The sequence below is a fragment of the Vulpes lagopus genome, chromosome 10, assembly GCF_018345385.1.
Source record: "Vulpes lagopus strain Blue_001 chromosome 10, ASM1834538v1, whole genome shotgun sequence".
Lineage (NCBI taxonomy): Eukaryota > Metazoa > Chordata > Mammalia > Carnivora > Canidae > Vulpes > Vulpes lagopus.
The window spans coordinates 3,211,821-3,235,532 of NC_054833.1; the positions used below are offsets into that span (position 1 = coordinate 3,211,821).

Here is a 23,712-nt window from a genome sequence, read left to right on the forward strand (position 1 = left end):
AGAGCTCTTTTCTAAAGACAAGAATCTTTGTCTCTGTGCACATCAGTTCTCCTGTGGAAATAGGGGAACACCAGGCTCTTATAGGTTAGGTTGGATGAAGCCTAGGACAGAACTCCCTGTAGCTTCTTGTTATGCATTTTGACTCCACGTCTAGTCCTACCAGGAGCAGGGGACCTCAGCAGGTGTCTGACAGGCATGAAAAGGAACAGGATACTGTATCCCTGAGGACACTCAGGATGTGAGTGGCTAGTATCCTCTCCTCTGCAAAGGCTCCTTATGGTCACACAAGGGGAAATGCTGACATGTGCCACCTGACACAGTGCTCTTCATCAGTTCGTCTGAGAGCCACATGGGCAGGGTATCAGACTTCTCCAGCCACCTCCTGCCCTGTCCTGTCCCCTTCAGGTTTCCTTCTCTGAGCCTATACTTTGCTGTAAAGTTCCAGGAAAGGAGGTAGTAAGCCATCTTCCAAGAGGAGTGCTGCTGTGTTTTCTCTCACTGAAAGCAAACAGCTTTGCTTCAGCTGCGTTTTCTTGGCTGCTGAGGCTAGATGAGTTCCTTCTCAGAACTTCTTTGCTCTTTGGAAAATCTTCCTAATACAGAGGAATCTTATAGTTCCGATTAAAACCCACAATCTTTAGGGAACACCTGGCTGGCTCAGTCAGTGGAACCTGCAACTCTTGATCTCGGGGTGGTGAGTTCAAGCCCCACATTGGATGTGTAGCATACTTAAAAAAAAATTAAAAACCACAGTCTTTCGAGACACCTGCACCCCGAAGTTTCTAGCAGCAATGTCCACAATAGCCAAACTGTGGAAGGAGCCTCAGTGTCCATCGAAAGATGATGGATAAAAAAGATGTGGTTTATGTATACAATGGAATATTCCTCAGCCATTAGAAATGACAAATACCCACCATTTGCTTCAACGTGGATGGAACTGGAGGGTATTATGCTGAGTGAAATAAGTCAATCGGAGAAGGACAAACATTATATGGTCTCATTCATTTGGGGAATATAAAAAATAGTGACATGGAATAAAGGGGAAAGGAGAAAAAATTAGTGGGAAATGTCAGAAAAGGAGACAGAACACGAGAGACTCCTAACTCTGGGAAACGAACTAGGGGTGGTGGAAGGGGAGGTGGGTCGGGGGGTGGGGGTGACTGGGTGACGGGTACTGAAGGGGGCACTTGATGGGATGAGCACTGGGTGTTATTCTATATGTTGGCAAATTGAACACCAATAAAAAATAAATTTATAAAAAAAAAAACAGTCTTAAAAAGAAAAAAAAAAAGAAGCCCTGGTGCCTGCCCCACCCCCACACAGGGACATCTCTTCATCTGCTTCATTCAAAACATGTGTCATGGGATGGGGGTTGCTCTTCTCTTCCAGCCATCCCAGAGTTTCACAAAAAGTTGTCTTTGCTGTCATTCTGGACCAAGTGCTGCAGCCCAGTCGGTGTCTATCACAGCTCCGCTGACAGAGTGATGAAGCAGCTTGAAGCCAGCTTTGCCAGAACCGTCAACAGAGAATATCCAGGACTTGCAGACCCAGGTACAGGACAGCAGCGGGGAGGAAGGTGTCACTGTCGTTCTGAGAGTGAATACGGGCGGGTTCCCTCGCCACTTCCCCACCAGCTCGCCCTGGAAAAAGAGGCTGATTCTCCAGAGAGAGCATCATCTACTCAGTATGATCTAAGGAAAAAATAGACTTGGCACATGTCTTAATTCAGAATATCAGCAGTGACTTTTAAAAGCACTATTTCTGTATTGCTGTTGAGGTGGCTATATACTTTTTTCTTTAAAATGTCACCAATTAGAGAGTATCAGGTGGGATAAGCACTTGGGAAACACTGGCAGTGTCTACTAAAGCTAACTATACCCCTGCCCTAGGACCCAGCAAGTCTGCTCCTAAATATATCAAGGTAAATATATGCTTATACTCACAAAAAAGAACACCTATAAAAAGGTTCATAGCAGCTTTAGTCACAAAAATCAAAAATCAGAAACAACTCTCAAATGCCCACCAACAAGAAAATGAATGTATTTTGTGTGTATATGTGTATATATAATGTATGTATATATAATGTGTGTATATATATGTACACATATAGTATTACATATATGTATCTATTGTGTATATATATATGTTAATAGTAATTCATATTATAGGGTATTACACAGAAGCTTTTAAAAAGAATAAATTACTGCTATGCACAACAATTCAGATGAATCTCACAGATATTTTGTTGAGTAAAAGAAGCCATATGTATCATATATGATACAAAACATATATACTATATTATTTCATTTACATGATGCTCAAGAACAGGTGAAGCTAATTCATGTTGACAGAAGTCAGATCATACATGGTCTGTGGTGAGAAGGGGGCACATGCACACCCTGTAGGGTGCCAGCCATGTTCTGTATCTTCACCCAAATGGCAGTTACATAGGTGTGGACATGTAGATGTAGCACACCGAGGATCAGCTCACCTCCTAGACTTCGCTCCACCACGTACCACAGTAAACATGAATGAATGGTCATGTCTCTTAAAAGCCGCTTCGTATCTTTCCCTTCCAGTGTTCCGAACCCTGGTGTCCCAAATCCTGGACCGGCCTGAGCCTCTGCTACCTTCCAGCCTCTCTTTGGAAGTCATCACTGTCTTCCAGTATTATAGTTACTTTACCAGCCACGGTGTGAGCGACCTGGAGAGTTATGTGAGCCAGCTGGCCAAGCAAGGTGGGACATGTTCTTTGGTCACACTGTGCGGTAGCTCCATTGGGAGTTCACTCCGGGTTTTTCAGGCATAGTTTTTAGTGATGGTAACCAATTTTTTCCCTAAGTCCACAGCTGGGATAAGACCTGCCTTTTCAATGACTTTCTGACCCTTCACATTAGTGAGCCTCTTGGCAGTGGAGCGGGGATTTGCTGAGAGCATCCAATCACCCAGCAGGGATGTAACATTGATAAGAAGCTGCTAAATGATTTACTGGTGTAATTTCTTGTTTTCATTAATGTATTGTATTTGCTGCTTGTGGGAAAGCCTACAGGCAGTACTATGTTAGGCTGCCCTTCTGGGTGGTGCTTTCATGATAGTAAACAGAAGTGGGGTTCGTGAGAAGGCAGATGGGGTGACATGTTGGTAAGGGAAGGAGGAAAGATGGGGAAGCAAATCTCAGGCTGTGAATCCTGAGGGAATGAGAAGATGGGCACCAGCAGGGAAGTGTGGCATGAAGCTAGCTCATCTTTGCCTTCTCATGTGCTGCTTCAAATACCAGAAATAAAATAAGCACCTGCAAGGAGGGAAAACCTTTTTGGGAGTAGAGCCAAGCAGCAAGGGGCTGGTTTCTGGTTCCCACATCTGTGCTCTGTAAACCCACCATGGCTTGACAGCACTGAGGAAAAGGGGTGGGAATGTAGCCTGTGCTTTAGGAGTAGACAGTTTGGCACAGCACCCGGCTTAGCCCTTCTCTCCAGAACGTTGAACCCTGGGCCAATGTGTCCATCCCAGTGGTCACATCCTAGGGAGAAGCAGCACATCCTCCTCCACCTGGTGTCATGCCACCGTGAACACAGGAAAGTCTGTGTAGCCCTCACAAGCAAACACTAGTCCAGAGTTCTAGAAGGAGAGCCGAGGCAGGACACCAGAGGGTCTGACTTCAGGATAGTCTTCATTCTTCATTCTATGTTTGACATGGTTGAAATCAGTTTTCTTGGTAAATTTCTCTTACTGCTCCAATGACATCAGTGGCAGGTGACATCTCTAAACTCTTACTCACACAATGGTCCCAGAGAAGTTTCACCTACTCACCAGTAGGAGTGGAGGATGACAGTGGAAAAAATCATAACTTTTACATCTTTTTTTTCCTTCTTCCTTCAGATAAGAAAAGAGCCTTCATTATTTAAAAAAGGGAAAAAAGGAATAGAAAAATACATAGGAAAATACTCAAATCACTTATTATCTTACTTTTAAATTTTTATGTATTTTTAGTTGGATATGCATGGGTTTGAAATTCCTAAATTGTGATGATTTATTATAGAATATTATATCCTAGTTTTTATTTGACATTGTATCTCATGTTATTCTTTGAAACTTTTTTTAGTTTTGTAAATTTTTAGTTTTAGTTTTTTAGTGTGCATGCAAAGCATGCACACTAATATAGTTGATTATTGTTGAACAATTGGGTTGTTTTCCATTATTTGTTTCTTCAGTTGTTATGCATACTACTATCTGAGCCCTGTTGCTGGGGTCTTTATTTATAAAGCAGGAAAATGACCAAAACATCCCCAGCAGAAGGAATGGGAGATTAAAGCAAAAGAAAAAAAAATTCACTAATGTGTCCAGTGTATAAAGGATGCTGCTCTACCAATGAGCATGAATTTTAGTTTATATTTTCCCACCTGTACTGACCAGATATACTCTAATCCTAATGTTTCTGTAGCTAATAGATGCCTACTCTGGATACCTCATCGGGGATTGGAATATATTCCTTATCCTTATATATAATATAAGGAATATTGTCATGGAACGTGGTCAACTTATCCAAATGGGACTCAGAATTTTATTTTTTATCAATTTCTCCATCAGGACCTAGGTGCCCGAGTGCAGACAGAGGGATGTGAGAGCTGAGGTTACGCAAGGCTAGGGCTTTGCTAGACGGGTAAGACTGAAAGACAGAGGGGCAAAAGAGTTTACTATCATCAGGAGGATTGGGGAAAGTGTTTACTTATTATTTCCTTCACTGTGTATTTTTCCCCTCCCTTCCCCTATGATCCTCTGTTTTGTTTCTTAAATTCCATGAGAGTGAGATCATATGATAATTGTCTTTCTCTGATTGACTTACTGAAATGACATGGATGGAACTAGAGGATACTCTGCTTTTTTTACTCGCTAGTTTCCTTGATTCAGACTCTGCAATCACTGAGAGATGAGAAACTGCTTCAGGCCATGAGTGACCTTGCACCTAGCAGCCTCCCGGCCCAGCAGGAAGTACTCAGGACCTTGGCTCTGCTGCTCACTGCGGATGACAGGGAAGTGAGCCAGGCTGTGATGCTTTACCTGGACGCAGCCTCCAGAAACGAGCATTTCAGGGAAAAGGTAAAGCCCCAAATCATGGACATCAAGCCAAAAGATTTTTTAATTTTCTCATTTACTATGAATATTTTGCCATCTGTTTTTTATAAAAATAATTTTCTTCTGCCTGTTAAAAACATATACTCTGTAACACCATGTAAACTACAAAAATATACTGTAAATATTTGAGCACCCATAAATGCAGCCTCCAGGGAGAACTGTTAATAATTTGGTGTATGTTCCTTCTGGATTTTTTTCGATGTATCTGCTCACATATATAATAATTATGTTTTTCTTAAATGAGATCACACTGTTCTGTAGTATAACTGATTTTTTAAATGTACTATAACATGGTGATTTTTCTTGCTAGAACATGTCGATCTACTTCATCCTATTTGATGGATTATGTGTGTCTCAGGGTGTGGATATTCTATAATTTATTTTCTCATTCCTTGATGAGCATTGATGTAGTTTCCAACTCTGAAAAATATCATGGTGAGCATACATGCACACATTTTTATGAATAGTTTGGGGTCAAGTCATTAAACTATTGACTCAAAGAACAAAATATTTCTAATTTTAAAAGCTGTCATTCCTCATTGACAGGGGAGAGGTGGTTTATCTCCTTGGTGGCTTTAATCCAGTACCATCCAGGGGTAACAAGCATGGGGACCCCAGATAGGCAACAGCCTTGGTCTTCTGGGAGCCCTTGACAAACTGAACAGTGGTTCTAAAAACTAACTGATGTCAATCCTCAAATCAGCTCAAGAAAATCAAACTTGGCCCCTTCTTGTCCTTAGAATGGTGAAATGTTGAACTCTGAGTAGAGTTTAACTGGTCTAAGGCATTAGCTAAGCTAGAGAATGGTGGAGTGTTTGTGTCTTCACAAGATCTTCCATTCTAATGCCATTTTGGCCCAAAAACAAGGACCTCACGTTATTCTCTCCTCACAGAGTTCCAGTCTTTTACTGGGATTTGCTCAAAGGCTGTTCTGTGGGCCAGCCATCCTCGCCCTACTGCATGGGCACGGTCTTCTGGGAGCAGCATCACGGTACCCTTTGGTCATGATGAGGAGCCAGTATTCTAGCTTCGCCTCAGAAATAGCAGCAACCATAGCCCTCCTTTGGCTGTTCTGTGTGCACCTTCTATTTTTATGCCACTGGCCACATGCTCTGTCTTTTTTCCAGCTCAGCTATCATTGCTAGGCTCTTGGATTCATTTCTCTGGAATGAACTTTTGCTAACTGAAGATGGCTTAGGTGGCACAGTTGGACAGATTAATTTTCTCATTTACTATGAATATTTTGCCATCACAGGCCATCACAGATGGCCACATTAGTTAAGAGGTACAACTTAGATACTACCTAGAAATGTTTGACTCACCCTCCCTAAACCTTGAATGCTTTCCATTTTTTAAATATGAAATAGCATAAGTTAGTACATTAATTCTGTACTACCAGCTGTGAAGGCTAAAGTAATACAAAACTACCTAGGTGAGAACTGGTGGTTTCTGTAAATCTTGAACCTTCAAAAAACCATAACTATTGAAACAAACTAGAAGTTGTATATTGGTTCATTTTTGATGCTTTTTACATTCCCCTCCCTTACTCCCAGCCCAGATAAGTAGGAAATACCTATTCTTCTGTCTATTGGGAAATTGTTGCTTCCCTCATCATCTAGGACCTGCCAGAGGAGATGCTTACTTACTATCTTGCATGGCGACCAAAAACTTCTTCACAGTGTGCCTCCCATTTGCTTCCTAGAATTCTTACCAATCCAAGTGTCATGGCAGCCACCATTTCTTGGGCAACTGCTCAAACTCAAGTGAGCAAGATGATGCTTATTTGTTCTGTGAGACTATATCTCTGCAAGGCACCGGGAAGTACCAAGGGCTTTCTTAAGTCAGAAACAGTGCCCACTTCTGACTCAACCCAGCAGAGTTTGGGTCCTCATGCTCAAAGGGACAGTGTGGTCCAGAAGTCTCATCCAAAGATCCTATACCAGTGGTGGACTGATCCAGGCCCATGGCCAGCACCTCATCCCTATGGAAGCATTGTTATAATGCAAACATGCCTGAGAGGAAGGACCATTTAAGTTGTTAATGGCCATTTAAGCCTTGGAATCTATGGTTTAGGGAAAGGATTAAACTTTGGTTTGGTGATTAAAACTTGGAGGCTCTTAGGAGGGAAACAAGAGGAAAATGGAAGAAAACAGAGAAGCATTGTGTGCTCAAGTTCATCCACTTGATGATGACTATGCAAAAGCCTAAGTGAAATGGGACATTTATTATTATTATTAACTCATAACAAACAAAAAGTATAAACAATAAACAACCAAATGTCCATCAGCTGATGAATACTCAGAATGTGATCTCTCCTTACAATGCGATATCATTCAGCATAAAAGGAAGTACTGACACAGGCTGTCACATGGACGAACCTTGAAGACATCCTGCTAAGTGAAAGTACAAGACTTAAAGGGCAATATATTATGTGATCCTGAATAAAATGTCTGCATGAGGCAAATCCACAGAGAAAGATCGGTGGTTGCCAGGAAATAGAGGGAAGAGCAATGGGAGTGACCACCAATGGGTACAGGATTTCTTTTTGGAGTGACAAAAAGGATCTGGAATGACGTTGTGGTGATGGTTTCTGAGTATAAGAGAAACCACTGAGCTATATACTTTAAAGGGTGAATATTATGGTATGTGAATCATATCTCCATTTTTTAAATTTTTTTTAATATATTTTTTTTATTTTTGTATTTATGAGAGTCACAGAGAGAGAGAGAGAGAGAGAGAGAGAGGCAGAGACACAGGCAGAGGGAGAAGCAGGCTTCATGCAGGGAGCCCGACGTGGGATTCGATCCCGGGTCTCCAGGATCGCGCCCTGGGCCAAAGGCAGGCGCCAAACCGCTGCACCACCCAGGGATCCCCGTATCTCCATTTTTTAAGAGTGGCATTGTTCTACAGAATTGAGAAAACAGGCCATGTTTAATCACAACTATGTGCCATATCATGAGCAAACACATCATCAAGTGGTTGATGACACTTTCAAGCTCTTTCATCCAGGCACTATGGTGTCATCAGATTTGATGGGCATTCACTAAGTACAGAATATCATTCTAAGTGCTAGGAATTAAATAAATTTTAAAAACAAAAACCAGGGGACCCGGGTGGCTCAGTCCATTGAGCGTCTGAGTCTTGATTTCAGCTCAGCTCATGATCTCAGGGTTGTGGGATCAAGCCCTGTGTTGGGCTCTACACTCAGCGGGGAGTCTGCCCCCCTCTTCCCCTCTACCCACCCCACTTCCACATGCATGCTCGTTCTCTCTCTCTCTCTTCCTCTTTCAAATAAATAAATCTTAAAAAAAGAAAAGCCAAGGTCTTCGTCTTTATGGATCTTCAGCATCCACAGAGTCACCTATTGTATCTTTTTCCTATAAACAAATATATGAATTCACAGATGTATATTAGAATAAAAGTAATACTACAGCTCTATTCATTGCGGGCTTACTGTGTGCCAGGATCTGTTTTCAGTCCCTGACACATGTCACAACATTTAAGAATCACAAAGACCTGTGAGTGTCTTATTATTCCAGCCATTTTGCATATTAACAGACTGAGGCACAGGAAGTTAAGTAAAATGCCAGAATCACACATGAGCAAGTTGAGAATCATATTAGAAGTAATATACTTATAAACACAGATGTATATAAGTAATGATAATTAGCTTAATAAGAACCAAGGAATATTAATAATTAGCCTAGTAAGATAATTAGTTTAATAAGAACCAAGGAAATGGAGCACTTGGGTGGCTCAGTGGGTTAAATATCTGTCTTCGGCTCAGGTCATGATCCCAGGGTCCTGGGATGGAGCCCTGCGTAGGGTTCCCTGCTCAGCGGGGAGCCTGCTTCTCCCTCTCCTCCCTGCTCTCTCTCTCAATATCCGTCACTGTCTCTCTCTCTCTCTCAAATAAATAAAATAAAATATTGTTTTAAAAGAAGAATCAAGGGCAGCCCTGGTGGCGCAGCAGTTTAGTGCTGCCTGCAGCCCAGGGCATGATCCTGGAGACCCAGTATCGAGTCCCATGCCGGGCTCCCTGCATGGGGCCTGCTTCTCCCTCTGCCTGTGTCTCTGCCTCTCTCTCATGCTCTGTATCTCTCATGAGTAAATAAAATAAAATCTTTAAAAATAAATAAATAGGGATGCCTGGGTGGCTCAGCGGTTGAGCATCTGCCTTCAGCTCAGGTCCTAATCCCAGAGACCTGGGATCGAGTCCCACATCAGGCTCCCCGCATGGAGCCTGCTTCTGTTTCAGCCTGTGTCTCTGCCTCTCTGTGTCTCTCATGAATAAATAAATAAAATCTTTAAAAATAAGAAAGAAAGAAAAAGAAGAAAGAAAGAAAGAAAGAAAGAAAGAAAGAAAGAAAGAAAGAAGAAGAAAGAGAAAGAAAGAAAGAAAGAAAGAAAGAAAGAAAGAAGAAAGAAAGAGAGAGAGAAAGGAAAGAAAGAAAGAAAGAAAGAAAGAAAGAAAGAAAGAAAGAAAAAGAGAATCAAGGAAAATGTAAATTATAGGAAATCAGGGCGAAAGATAGTACAGTCACATGGTGGTTGGTGAAGCAGGGCCTGGATCTTGAACCTATTTTGAGCTAACCAGAAATGAAGCCTTTCCAAAGGGCAGCAGAGCTCCCAGAGTTCCCTGTGCAAAGGAGGGCAACCGGGCACATCAGTGAGCGTGACAGGAACAGTGAGCAGCTGGATGGAGCGGGGAGCCACCTGCGTAGGAGCTGGGAAAGCCCCCTAAGAAGGCTTTGCAAGGTGATGCTGGCCACAAACACAGAGGGAAGGTGCTCTGCTCTTCTGAGAGAGGGGCCGTGGGTGTGCGCATGATGGACACCACATGCTCTTGACGAAGGGATCCCTTATCATCAGCGCTGGAAGCAGAAACATGGTGATGGTGATACAGGCATGAAATTAAGACCTTGACAAGATGTGTGGCTGCAGAAAAGAGGCAAATCTAAGAAATATACGGTATTGAGGAAGACATTCACTTGGTAAAAATAACAACTTATTTTTACACTGAGATTGGTATCCAGAGTATCAGTGTGCCATGCAGCAACCTCAGCGCCACGTCACTGCCTCCCCCCTCTCTTCCTTCCTGCTGGCATGTCATTTCCCCCTCGACTTCCCAACTGAACTCTAACCCACCCTTCCCAGCCTACCTCACACATCGTGTCCACGCAGCCTGCCCTGGTCACTTTAGAAGGTGACTCTTCCATGTGACTCCCTAGCATCTTGCAGCTTTCTATGGAGCTAACACATTTCTTCTCTGCATTCCCTCTCAACAGCCTTAGCACTTTTGCTAGTCCTGAGGGTCTCCAGAAAGCTGTAAACATAACTCTGTATCTTTTAACTTCATATTCCCCAGTGTCTGTGACCTAATAGAATACAGGCAATTAATGAATTGAATTAAAAGACAGCTTTTTCAATAAATAAGAATTTTAATGAATTATTTTTTCTCTGAATGCAGTGTGACATGTCTCGTTTTATCTATGGTGATACCTCTAAAACTACAAACAACTCAAAATGTCTTCCTGGGGTCCCTCCCTCTCTTTCAGGCCTTGCTCTATTACTGTGAAGTGCTGACAAAGGCAAACCTCCAGCTCCAGAAGGCAGCTTGTCTGGCTCTGAAAAGCCTGCAGGTAAAACGCAGCCTCAGAGGCCCTGACGGGTCAGCTTTGAGCAAGTCAAGGCCAAGTATACCTAACAGCTCTCTTCCCGTACCTGGAAGCACCTGCATTAGCAGGATATCTCACTTCCTTTGCTGTGGAAAGTATATTAGTTTGGGGATCCTTTTATTCATTTTATTTTTCCTTTCTTTTTTTCTTTTTTCTATAATTCTCTATTTAAATTCACTGTTGTTAATATATAGTGTATCATTAGTTTCAAAAGTAGAATTTGGTGATTCATCAGTTGCATAGAATACTCAGTGCTCATCCCATCACATGCCCCCCTCATGCCCATCACCCAGTTGCCCCCTCCCCACTGCCCCCTCCCCTACTGCAACCTGCAGTCTGTTCCCTAGAATTAAGAGTCTCTTATGGCTTGTCTCCCTCTGTTTTCATCTTATTTTATTTTTCCTTCCCTTCCCCTATGTTCATCTGTTTCATTTCTTAAATTCCACACTAAACCTGACTTTGTTTTGTTAGAGCCAACAACTTTCAGAAAATAATTATGGGTTTCAGGATCCCACAGGTCGGTGTCAGAAACCTAGATCTTTTCCCAAAAGAGAGATGATAGGATGATTTCACCAAATTTTCTCATGTGCAAAAAGAGCAGGGACAGATAAAATTTGCAAGGAAATACTAAAATTCAATGTGCCAATAAATTCCCAGATCTTTTCCCATAAACTGCTTTCACCAACAGCTCACCTGTCTTACCTATGTCAGGGGGAGCCGTCTCTGAGCCATGACAGAGCTAAAATGTAAATGAAAAGAGGGCTGAGAATTCCCCACGCTAAAGGGTTTGCTGTTCAAGGCACCTGGCTGCCTCAGTAGGTGAAGCATGCAACTCTGGATCTTGGAGTCGTGAGCTTGAGCCTCACATTGAGCGTAGAGATGACTTAAGGAAATTTAAAAAGAGGGAGAGAGAAAGACTTTGCCTTCAATAGGTAAGATTTAATGTTCGGCCTACCTTAAATCACCAAAAATAAAACTAATCTTCAATCTTGGATTGCCGTATGGGACAAAGGGCAGGGGCCTGCAGCCAGATGGGCATGAAGAAATTAAGGGGTTAACACTCAAAATCTTATGGACGCCTAGGTGCTCAGTTGGTTAAGCATCTGCCTTTGGCTCAGGTCCTGGGATCAAGCCCCACATTGCATTGGGCTCTCTGCTTGGTGGGGAGTCTCCTTTTCCCTCTGTTCCTCACCCTGTTCATTCTCTCTCTCTCTCTCTCTCTCTCTCTCTTTCTCTCTCTCTCTCTCTCAAATAAATTTTTTAAAAAGGATAGACAGCTCCAGTTGCTCCCAGCTCACCCACCTCTAGTGCTTGTATCTCAGGGGATTGTACAGTTCATCCCCACACTGACCAGCCCTACACCACATAGGCCCCACTTCCTTACAGCCCAAATCAGTGCACTCTCTCCCCACTCTGCTCACTGGATCCGAGCCACCTTCCCACCAGTTTCTGCCTCCTTGGAGTCTGAACTCCTTCCATGCGTGCTCCCCACTAAGGTTAGAATGCTCTTAATAAGACACAAATCCTGCTTCTAAAGCTCTTCTGTGGCTTTCCATGATTCTAAGAATGAAGTTCAAAATCCTTAGTGTGGTTTGTAAGGCCCTCCTTGACTGAGGCCCTGTCACATGCTGCTCGCTCTCCTTGCCTGGAAGTTATTTCCCTTTCTGCACCCCCCAACACAAACACACCCCTACCACTTGCCCAAACTTGGCTAATTGCTCTAAGACACCACTTCCTCTGTGAAGACTTCCCTGGTCAGACCAGTTCACATTTCCCAGCTGTGCTCTGTGCTCGCACCCTGACCAGCCTGCCCCTCATTATAACAATTACCTGTCCCACCGTCTGTCTTTCCACTGGATCATAAAGTCTTGAGGGCCAGAATCAAGTCTTGTTCATTGCTGAGTCTCCCATGCCTGGCCAGCCACCCGGTTCATGGAGCACTGGATAAATGGGGAGAATCCAACAGAAGGATTCCCACCACCTACCTTTACTCTCTGTTTTGGCACAGAAGCTAAACATGATGAGTTCTTAAATTAGCTCTGTGCTGGGGCCAGGTGCAGAGGAAAGAACCACCAGGAGTGGATTCCCTTTTGGAAAGGCAGGCTAGACACCTGGCGTCCAACACCTGGTATCCTCTGTGAAGTGGGGAATGTAGCAGATTGTCAAGGTTCCTGCAAATACGAACCCTGGGCTCCATCCCAGGAAATTCTAGTGCAGCGAATGCATCTTGGAATGACTCCCAGGAGTCTGTGCTTTTAAAAGAGCCCCCTACGTGATCTGACACTCAGCGAGGTGTGGGAACCCCTGTGTGAGGGTCCCAGCTATGGGATAGTCCATCTCATGTGACCCCAGACAGAAGTGTCAGAAGATTATTTTAATGACTTTCTCCCTGCAGGCCACTGAAAGCATTAAAATGCTGGTGACATTGTGTCAGTCCGACACTGAAGAAATCAGAAACGTGGCCTCGGAGACCCTCTTGTCTCTCGGTGAGTTCTTTTTCACAACTGTTTGCTTTTGGCACTCTCGAAGGGAACTGGAAGGAAATGTTTCATGTGCATTGAGCAGTTTCCCTGTGGGCTCTCTGCTCACACACAGGGTATGTGACACACACACACAGGGTATATCACACTCAGACATATACACAGAGTGCGTCACACACACAGCGGGTATGTCACACACAGAGTATGTGGCACTCACATAAGCTATGCACACTCACATACACACAGGGGATGGCACATTCACACACACACGTTTGAGAAACCAAACAATTTCCATCTTGCTTCAATGCCCTGTTCTCACCATCTGGGTGTTGAGTGTGAGAGTTGCTCTCTGGAGCCTTTCTAGATGGATTGGTCTATGCAGTATTTGGAATCAAGAACACAGAATTTGAACCATGAGGCAGAGGCGACAGTCAGGAATCCAGGTGGGATGGCGAGGTTGGGCTGACACTCCCAGAGGGGGTGATGCCTGGCTGGTATTGCGGAGATGTGCCTCAGGGAACGCTGTAACCTCCTGCTCCCATGGCCTCACCCTGGCTCTCAGGCCACCTTTTGGTTGCTCCACTGGCCACCTGGGTCCTCACATCAGAGAAAAGAAGTGAGGTATTTATTTTATTCTGGAATACCTAGATAAATCTTCCCCTTCATTTATCTTTGGTTCATGCCACCTTGCTTCCTACCTCTATTCTTGCTGGGGAGTGGGGAGGGTGAAGAAAGGCTTTTTTAATCCTGTATAACAGAGTTGTTACTTTATTAGTGCATCTACTCTTCGTGTGTAAAAACTATACTCCCAGTCTTCAAATCTAATCCGGCCGATAATACTCGTTGGAAATAAGCCACCTTGGCTTGACTATAGTAGCTTTATAACGTAAGGGAGAATCTCATGGCATTTATAATCACCGTGAAAATCACATTCACTGGTAGGTGTCCTTTCTTACAGTTACTGGTTTAGTAACACTTCCTTCTGCTACTGAATATATCATGCGATGCACATAAATCCAAGCCAGCATGCATATTTGCTTAAAGGATAAGACAGTTATTCCTTATGGCTGTTTTAAGCACACAAATTATTTAATTCCCTAAAAATGTGCCCCAGGTGTTATTACCTCGAACTTCTTTTAACCCTTCATGTTCTGAAATAACAATGAAGGCAAGCCTGATGTTTGTAAAGCAGAGCCAGCAATTTTGCTTTATCTGGTGCGACCCGAAGAAGTCGATCCCTGTGGGATGTGCCCCAAGATTCACTTGAGCGGCAGGAACAGCAGAATCTCCAGGAGTGATCATCATGCCCGCTTCTCCTTGGCTTTTATTTTTTAGATTTGATTTGAGACAGAGCACATGAGTGCAGGAGAGGGGCAGAGGGAGAGGGAGAAGCAGACCCCGCCCCCACCTCCTCCACTGACCAGGGAGCCGCATGTGGGGCTCAATCCCAGGACCCTGGGATCAAGATCCAAACAGAAGCCAGCCGCTTAACCAAATGAGCCACCAGGGCACCCCTTTACTTTGGCTTTTCATCTGCATGGCTCCCCCAATCCCTGTGCCCCTCCCCACAAGCTTGGGGCTCTCAACACTAGCTGCAGGTTGGAATCACCAACTAAGCTTTAAGATATTCCCATGCCCGGGCTTTGCTTCCAAAACAGCTTTCCACTGGACCCTTGAAAGCCTCCCAGGTGATCCTAATATGTAATAAGTTGGAACTGAATGTTCTGAGTCTCCTTTGACCGTAATACACAAATACTGTGCATTTTTATCTCACACAGATGAATCAGTAATTGTATTCAGTAAATCCTCCTGTGGCAATGGAGCTGTACTAGGTATGAGCTGTCCTGTAGGGCAGCCAGTATTCACTGTGGCTAATGAGCATTTCCACGTGGCTACTGTGAATGAGGAACTGAAGTTTAATTTTATTTAATTTTGAGTAGTTACCACTTAAATTTATATTGCCACAGGAGACCGGAGGCCACCATGTTGGGCAGAGCAGTTGTCCCCATTTGCTATGGCCTTTCATTGTGTCCCAGCTGGATCTCAGTCCAGTTTGCAAGCACACTGCCTGACATCCCAAAGAACAAGCTCTTTCTCCTCCAACACAGGGCTGTGTTCACAGGTCTGCTAAAGACCAGAGGAGGAGCCAACACAGATCATCACCCACTGAAAACTGAACTTTAGTAAGGGTGAGGTGCCCTGCCAGGCTGGCCCTGGTCATGTCTCTACAGTAATGTTCAGTTACATCTGTAGAGTATTTGCTCTGCACAGGACACTATTTTGAGGGAGCTTCATGGTTTAGTTCATTTAATCCTCCCAAGGACTCCATGAGAGAGAAGTGCACAGTCCCATTTTACAGGGGGGCACATTGAGGCATAACTTACCTATGGACTCCCAGACCTCAGAGGACACTGTGATGGTATCCTGACCACCTAGACTCTGTGGGACTCTAGGAAAAGAATTTGAACACTTCTAAACTGGAATATATCCATGAGCAAACTAGGAAATGGCTGGGTAATCGCTGTTTTTTAAATAGTGTTAGTTAGCCAAGGTATCCAAGGTATGTGCAAGTGGGCAAGAAGCATGGTATGCATGGTACTGTCTTTAATGTTTTATATATCAGGGTGTTGTGTAAATATTTTGTTTCTAATAAAGGGTTCTACTCCAAAGTAATAAGAGGTAAAAAAAAAAAAAAATAGCATTTGCCTTAGAAAAGTCAAGGCATGCAGAAACAATCAACAGAAATCTCTAAAAATTGGTGGTCTTTGCCTAGAGAAGAGTTCACTATGTTCTTTTAAATGCAAGTGAATCCCTACTTCTGTATCTGATGTATTACTAAAAAAAATAAATTAAAAAAATTTAAATTCTAAATTAAAAAATTAAAAATTAAAATCCCTGGTTTTGTACCAGATATATTACTGGGGGGGAAAAGAAACCCTAAAAGCAAAGACAAACTTTTGGTTGATCAAGAAACTTCTGTTTTCAGGGACTATAGTATAAAACCCATAATTACACTCCTTTTCAAAAACCCACTAACATCAATGTATTTCCAGCTTTTCATGAATCTTTTTTTAAAGATTGTATTGATTTATTTATTCATGAGAGACACACAGAGAGAGAGAGGCAGACACATAGGCAGAGAGAGAAGTAGGCTCCATGCAGGGAGCCCGATGTGGGACTCGATCTGGGATGCTGGGATCACACCCTGGGCCAAAAGCAGATGCTCAACTTCATGAATCTTTCTTACTTTTCTTCTTCACAATGAACTTCTGATTGAGCACCATTCATTACTTCCATCTTTCTCCTTGTATTAAATGCATGAATGCCTGCTTCTTATCACCAGTTATCTGTGATTTTTTTCCCATTTCCTAATCATTGTTTTATATAGGAAAGATGGAATGGAATATTCAAATAATTTGCAAATAAATGTTGGCTGTTCGAGATAGTATTACTGACAGAAGTGACCTAGCAGCTGGCTGGTGGCTGGATCACCATGTGTATCCAAGGCAAAGAGAATTTTTTAGCTGAAGTTTGAAAGCCTAGATTTGACTTTCGTAAAAGACCGTTTAGATATGCCAATATAGGGCAGCCCGGGTGGCTCAGCGGTTTAGCACTGCCTTCAGCCCAGGGCATGATCCTGGGACCCGAGATCAAGTCCTACCTCGTCGGGCTCCCTGCATGGAGCCTGCTTCTCACTCTGCCTGTGTCTCTGCCTCTCTCTCTGTCTCTCATGAATAAATAAAAAAAATTTAAGATTTTTTTTTTTTATTTATTTACTCATGAGAGACACATACATAGAGAGGCAGAGACACACAGGCAGAGGGAGAAGCAAGCTCCATGCAGGGAGCCTGACATGGGACTCAATCCCGGGTCTCCAGGATCACGCCCTGGGCTGAAGGTGGCGCTAAACCGCTGAGCCACCCGGGCTGCCCAAATAAAATCTTAAAAAAAAAAAAAAAAAGATATGCCGGGGATCCCTGGGTGGCTCAGCGGTTTGGCGCCTGCCTTTGGCCCAGGGTGCGATCCTGGAGACCCGGGATCAAGACCCGCATTGGGCTCCTGGCATGGAGCCTGCTTTTCCCTCTGCCTGTGTGTCTCTGCTTCTGCCTCTGTCTCTCTCTGTGTCTCTCATAAATATATAAATCTTTAAAAAAAATAGATATGCCAATATATAATGTAAAAAAATAAAAACCATGTCGAAGTTCAATGCTTTGAAGTCAAGGGCCAGTCATGCTGAAATCCCTAAGATACATAAAATATAATCCATATGATTTCTCAGGAAGAAATCTATTATGTGAAATTATCGCAATCAAATGCCCGTAGGACTTCTACTGTTTCATACTCTTGACATCCTTATAGTCTCTGGCATTAACTGAAAAGTTCCTGGTTCTTCTACAAAGGAAAAAAGAAACAAACCAAAAAGCAGACTGAACTATAAAGAACAACCTGCTGGTCACCAGAGGGCAGGTGTGGGAGGTGAGAGGTGAAGGGGATTAAGAGGACACTGATCGTGATGAGCACTGGGTAATGTATAGAATTGTTGAATCACTATATTGTACAGCTGAAACTAGTACAACACTGTACGTTAACTATGTTGGAGTTTTTTTAAAGATATAAAGGAAATTCTTGATTGTTTAAACATTGCCTAGAAAGCAACATAATTAAGAATAACGGAAGATAGGGGATCCCTGGGTGGCTCAGTGGTTTAGCACCTGCCTTAGGCCCAGGGCATGATCCTGGAGTCCCGGAATCAATTCCCGCATCAGGCTCTCTGCATGGAGCCTGCTTCTCCCTCTGCCTGTGTCTCTGCCTCTCTCTCTCAGTCTGTGTGTCTCATGAATAAATAAATAAAATATTTTTTAAAAAAAAAAGAATAACGGAAGATGATGTCCTTACCTAAAGTCAACATTAGCAAAACACAACAATCTCTCCCCCAACAACCAGTATTATTATCCTGAGTGATGAATAAGAAACTTCGGTTTCAACTGCTGTTCATTTTGGATGTTCTGTATGCAGGAGAAGACGGGAGGCTGGCGTATGAACAGCTGGACAAGTTTCCTCGAGACTGTGTTCACGTTGGAGGACGTCATGGAACTGAAGTTGCTACAGCCTTTTAATGAACTCTCCCTAACGGTTGTCTTAATAAATGGCCCTGTTCATCGAGATGGTGCTGGGATTGAGCTGGAATGCTTAAAACTTGAAGAGTTCCATTGAGGTTGTCCGGAAATGTAACCTGTTATAGATAGGATATCTACTCTTCCTTTGGCCATTAGAATAGGACTACCTATTACTCTGTAGATTACACTGTCGCTTGCGTCTGACAGTACTTAGTAAAAGAGTCCATCCATCTTATCTCATATGTATGGAATTTTAAAATAGCCATCTTTGTACTTTTTTGAAAGTTCTTCTTTAAGCCTAAAATAGTCACGTGATACTTTGACGACTATTATACACCTTGCAGTTTTTCTCTATCGTGTTCTCAGGGTTGAGTGGCCCCATTTAACTACCTAATTTTACCTTCATGCAAAGCACAAAAAAAGAATTTCTTCAAATAAAAGTTTGCCTGCAGAACTTGGTAAAGTGACACATTGTGAGAGTTTAGTTTATCTTTTAATGTCATTTTTTTTCAAACCTCCGCGACTTCCTTTGTTTCTTTTCTCCATCCTGGAAATTTCAGAAGCATGTTTCCATGAGGGTTAAAAGACAGGTAAATGACTGAGAACTACCTTTTTAAGACTATAGCCCTAAAAAAAAAAAAAAAAAAAAAAAATCAAAGTTTAAACTTTTTTTAAACTAGAGCCATTTTTCTTATGATACTTTTACAATAGAGGTATTTTGCTGCTAAGACAAATCAAAACCAAAAGTCAAGGATTCAGAAAGCTGTGATGCTCTTTGAAGTAGAAGAGCTTGGAAGTTGGAAGATGACTCTTAATGGGGCAGGAGCAGAAGGACATAACAAGTGGTCCTTGCTTCCACAGGAATTACCATGAGATTAGGAAGAAGAAGAATGCCCCAAGGACTGTTACTACCCCTCAGAGAAATCATTCATCACTGGGTGGGATCTCTTGGCCAAATGGTTAAAACAACAGTTTCCTTTATTGCTTCCCTATCAGGGTCTCAAGTCCACTAAATCAAGTACAAGACCACTCAATAGCTTTTCTTCCTCTTAAGAGTATACAAGGTGGAATATGCCAAGATATCAAAATAATATGTGTGAGTGTTATTTAAACTGTGGAGTATCAACTGTATTCTGGATGTATTTGTATAAAATATCATTTAGGTGTCATTTTAAATATTTACATTTAGCAAGACCTTTAAAAACAATTCATATTTCACTTTAAAGTAAAAATTGTTGGGGCACCTGGTTGGCTTGGTTGGTAGAGTATACGACTCTTGATTCCAGGGTCATGAGTTTGAGCCCCACATTGGGCAAGAAGCCTACTTAAAATTTAAAAAAAAAAGTAAAGATTGTTTTCCAGGCTTCCTGGCAAATAATTCCTTCAACTGTGAAGTTATAATGTATATATATATGTATGTATATTTATAAATATTATATATATGCATATAACCTTCATTTTAAAGGTACATTGTACAGTCTATAGTTAGTATGTATAGTCTATAGTCTATGTTAAAAGGTTGAAATGATTCTTTTTATAGAAGGTCAAATCACAAATGTTACAGAATTTTTTGTTTGGCTTGTTGTTGCTTTTTTTGATATTTTGAATATTGCATGAGTAATTCCATATCTTTTGTATTCATTTCTGTATTTTATTTTTGCTCAATGGGGTGCTTTTAGTTTTGTGGCATTTGTATCCATCACTCTTTCAATCATGTGTTAAAATAAAAATTATTTTTGAATTATTAGTATCATGTGCAGAGTCTGCTCCGTGTTTTTCCCATGCTTTTCTTAAGCTGGCATTTCTACAACCCAGTATGCCTCATTCTCAACCTGAATTTATTCTTATCCTGAAACTTCTTCACTTATAAATGAGGATAATAATATTTACCTCTCAGATTTGTTGTAAAGCTAACTGGAGAAAAAAGAGCTGTGTTTCAGAATTGTGTTGTCTATGAGCAGAGACTATGAGCACCCTGAGGATAAGAGTCCACATTTATTTGTGTGTGTTCCAAGCCCGTACCCCACCAGCATCATCACGGGGGTTCCCTCCCAGTCAACTGTGAGTTTAAGTATTCACCAACTGATTTAAATACCAGTGATGGCTTTTAGTGGATCAACAGGAAAAAAAATTTTCCTACAAGGTTCATTGCTATACTGTTTAAATGAATTGCCTTCCTTACTTTGCAAAATTATAAAGTAAAATTGTAAACCCCGATTCAGCAGAAAGCACCAGCACTTCTCACTATCTCCGAAAAGCAAAGTAGTCAAATAGAAAAATACAGATTTTTATCCCTGAAATTTTCCCAGAGACAATATTTCTTATTAAATAAATAATATCTTGACTTTGAGAAATTTCTATGTATACTTGGTGTGGGGAATGATTGTCTGCTAAAAACTACATGTCTAATTTCTCATTTATGCAAGAAGTAATTTTTTTTCATATTAACTATGAATAAGGTGTATGCCAGGGTCTGTACTCTGCCCTGCAGATCAGCAGTGAAGAAAACACAAAAGCATAAAAATCTCTGCCCTCAACAAGTCTTGTATTCTGGTGAGGGGAGACAACAAGACATAGAAGGCAATCCTAATTGTATACCAGGTTAGGCATGAGACAAGTGACAGGACAAAGGTCAAAGTTTGAAGAGTGGGGTCAGGGAAGACCTGATAGAAAATTACATTTGAGCAATGACGGGAGGAACTGACAGGGTGAACCACGGGGGATACCTCTGGGATAAATATTCTAAGCAGAGGTAACTCTGCCAAGGTAATTCCAAGCACAATGCCCTTGAAAAGGAGCCATGCTTGGGGTTTTAGATTTTCTAGTAGCCACATTTTAAGAAGCACAAAGAATAGGGAAGGATAATTTTAGTGATTTTTTTTAATTTAATCTAATATATCCAAAATACTTCAACTTGTAATCAATACAAAAATTAGTAATATGGTATGTTGTGTTCTTTTTTTTCATACTAAGTCTTTGAAATCTAGGATGTAGTTTACACTTACAGCACACATCAGTTCAGACTAGTCACATTTCAAGTGCTCCAAAGTCACGTGTGGCTGCCACAGCTGGATGATGCATGTCTGTGTTTCCCCAACTGTCCCTCTAATGTGTTTTAGAACACATACATACATGCCCACATACGTGTATGCATACATGTATGGATGCACGGTTCCCACCATGGAATACATATATAATTGTCATATCTCTTCGAGCTCTTTTATTTTTTTTTATTTTTTTTTAATTTATTATTTATGATGGTCACACAGAGAGAGAGAGAGAGATGCAGAGACATAGGCAGAGGGAGAAGCAGGCTCCATGCACCGGGAGCCTGATTCGATCCCGGGTCTCCAGGATCGCGCCCTGGGCCAAAGGCAGGCGCCAAATCGCTGCGCCACCCAGGGATCCCTCTTCGGGCTCTTTTAATCTAGAACAGTAGCCACACACACCCTTTCCTCTTAAGCTTTCATACCTTGATATATTTGAAGAGTACAGAATGTACACTTTGTAGAAGATCCCATATTTGGACAGGGCATCCAAATTTCGCCTTTGAAAATAGAGCCTTGTTGATTAGTTGGAAATGAAATGTGAGACAGATAAAAGCCAAGGGCGAATCCAAAAATTTCAACCTGGACAATTGGAAGGATGGGGAGCCATCTTCCAAGACAAGAGAAACAGAGCAGCAGTAGGCTTAGGGGAGAAGACCAAGAACTCTGATTCAGACATGTTACATTTGAGAAGCCTCTTAGACATCCATATGGAGGCTATCAAGTTGATAACTGAATGTGTTTGGAGATCAGGTGAGAAATCCAGTTAAAAATAAAATTGGGGGGGGGGGCACTTGGCTGGCTCAGTTGATGGAACATGCAGCTCTTGATCTCAGGGTTGTGAATTTGAGCCACACATTGGGTGTAGAGATACTTTAAAATGTTTATGGGTGCCTGGGTGATCCTGTTAGTTGTGTCTACCTTTAGCTCAGGTCATGATCTCAGGGTCCTGGGATCGAGCTCCGCATTGGGCTCCCCGCTCAGTGAGGACTCTACTTCTTCCTCTCTTCACTTACGCTCTGTCACTCTGTCAAATAAATAAAATCTTTAAAAAATTAATATTAATTTTTAAAAATGTTTACGTAACTGGAAGTCATCAGCATATGAATGATACTGAAAGCCACGAGACTGGTTTATTTTATCTAGGAAGTATAGATCGAAACAAAGTGGAGCTAGAAGGCCTGAGCCTTGGGACACTCCAGAATTTAGAGATCATAAAGATGTGGAACCAGCAACAGAAAATGGAGGGTGGCAAGCTGAAGAAAAATCAAGTATGACAGCTTAGAAGTTAGGCAAAAAAAAAAGTGTTTCAAAGGAAAAATATCAAATGCTGAAGACCGAGAATTGGATTCAGCAGAATGAAAGTCATCAGTGACCCTGATGAGTAATCCTAGTAGATTCATGGGTTTGAAATCTCTCTTTAGAGTACATCCAAGAGAGGATGGAAGAATACTTGAATGGTGAGGATGGCAACTCTTTGAAGAGTTTTTGTATAAAGGGGAGCAGAGCGATAACTCAGTGGAGGGATGGTATGAGGTCAAAAAAGTGTTTTATTTTTTAATGAGAAAAAGTACGGCATGCTGGAGGCAGGATGCTGGCCAACTGGATGCAAACAATCCAGTTAAAATGGAATAAATTAGTTAAGGCAAGAGAACTGTGGAACAATCTTCCTGAGTGGGCCAAGGGGTTGTTGAAATGTACTGCATGAACAGAGAAGGTGTCCATAATAGGGCAGTCAGGGTACGTGTGCACATCCATATGGAGGCTATCAAGTTGATAACTGAATGTGTTTGGAGATCAGGTTGTAGCTGGGTTACAACAAAGACAGTTTTTGTGCAAGTGTCCTTTTGCCTGCCTCTATCTTATCAGCAAAATGGGATCAACATAGGAAATCAATGATGCGAAGAAAAAGTCTGATTACATGACAAGCAAAATAGGCATGGAACTATGGAAGGAAGCTTAGTAGGTGTTGGAATAAGCAAAGTAAAACAGGAAAGTTCCTAGCCGGCGCTGCCCAAGCAAAGGTGCAAAGGCAGAAATGCACCTAGTGTGCGTGAGGAGAAACCAATTTGGTCTAAGTCGAGGTTCTATGCACCAGAGAAATGAAAGTAGACTTGGTTTAGCTGGAATTGTAGAATACCTTCCATGCCACCAGCCTGAAGAATGAAGGCATCCATGCTTCCCCTGATTTGTGTATTCCATTCCAGTGTTGCTAAGTGATGCATTCCAGAGTTCTTGACTAATCATTTCAGTTGCT

The 23,712-nt window shown here is 42.1% G+C and overlaps 1 protein-coding gene across 6 annotated transcripts in view; it reads left to right on the top strand.

Moving 5' to 3' along the window:
- Positions 1-20,148, top strand: part of RIPOR2 (RHO family interacting cell polarization regulator 2) — a 220,819-nt gene extending 200,671 nt beyond the window's left edge. For 5 of the 6 annotated variants that reach the window (XM_041770239.1, XM_041770240.1, XM_041770243.1 and 2 more), the window contains exons 18-23: positions 1,390-1,551; positions 2,580-2,738; positions 4,895-5,097; positions 10,692-10,775; positions 13,207-13,297; positions 18,308-20,148. In XM_041770239.1, coding sequence (XP_041626173.1) covers positions 1,390-1,551; positions 2,580-2,738; positions 4,895-5,097; positions 10,692-10,775; positions 13,207-13,297; positions 18,308-18,408 — 800 coding nt within the window. In that variant the 3' untranslated portion in view covers positions 18,409-20,148. The remainder of the gene's footprint in view (positions 1-1,389; positions 1,552-2,579; positions 2,739-4,894; positions 5,098-10,691; positions 10,776-13,206; positions 13,298-18,307) is intronic. The other variant, XM_041770244.1, reaches the window with a different exon arrangement.
- Positions 20,149-23,712: the final 3,564 nt, after the last annotated feature.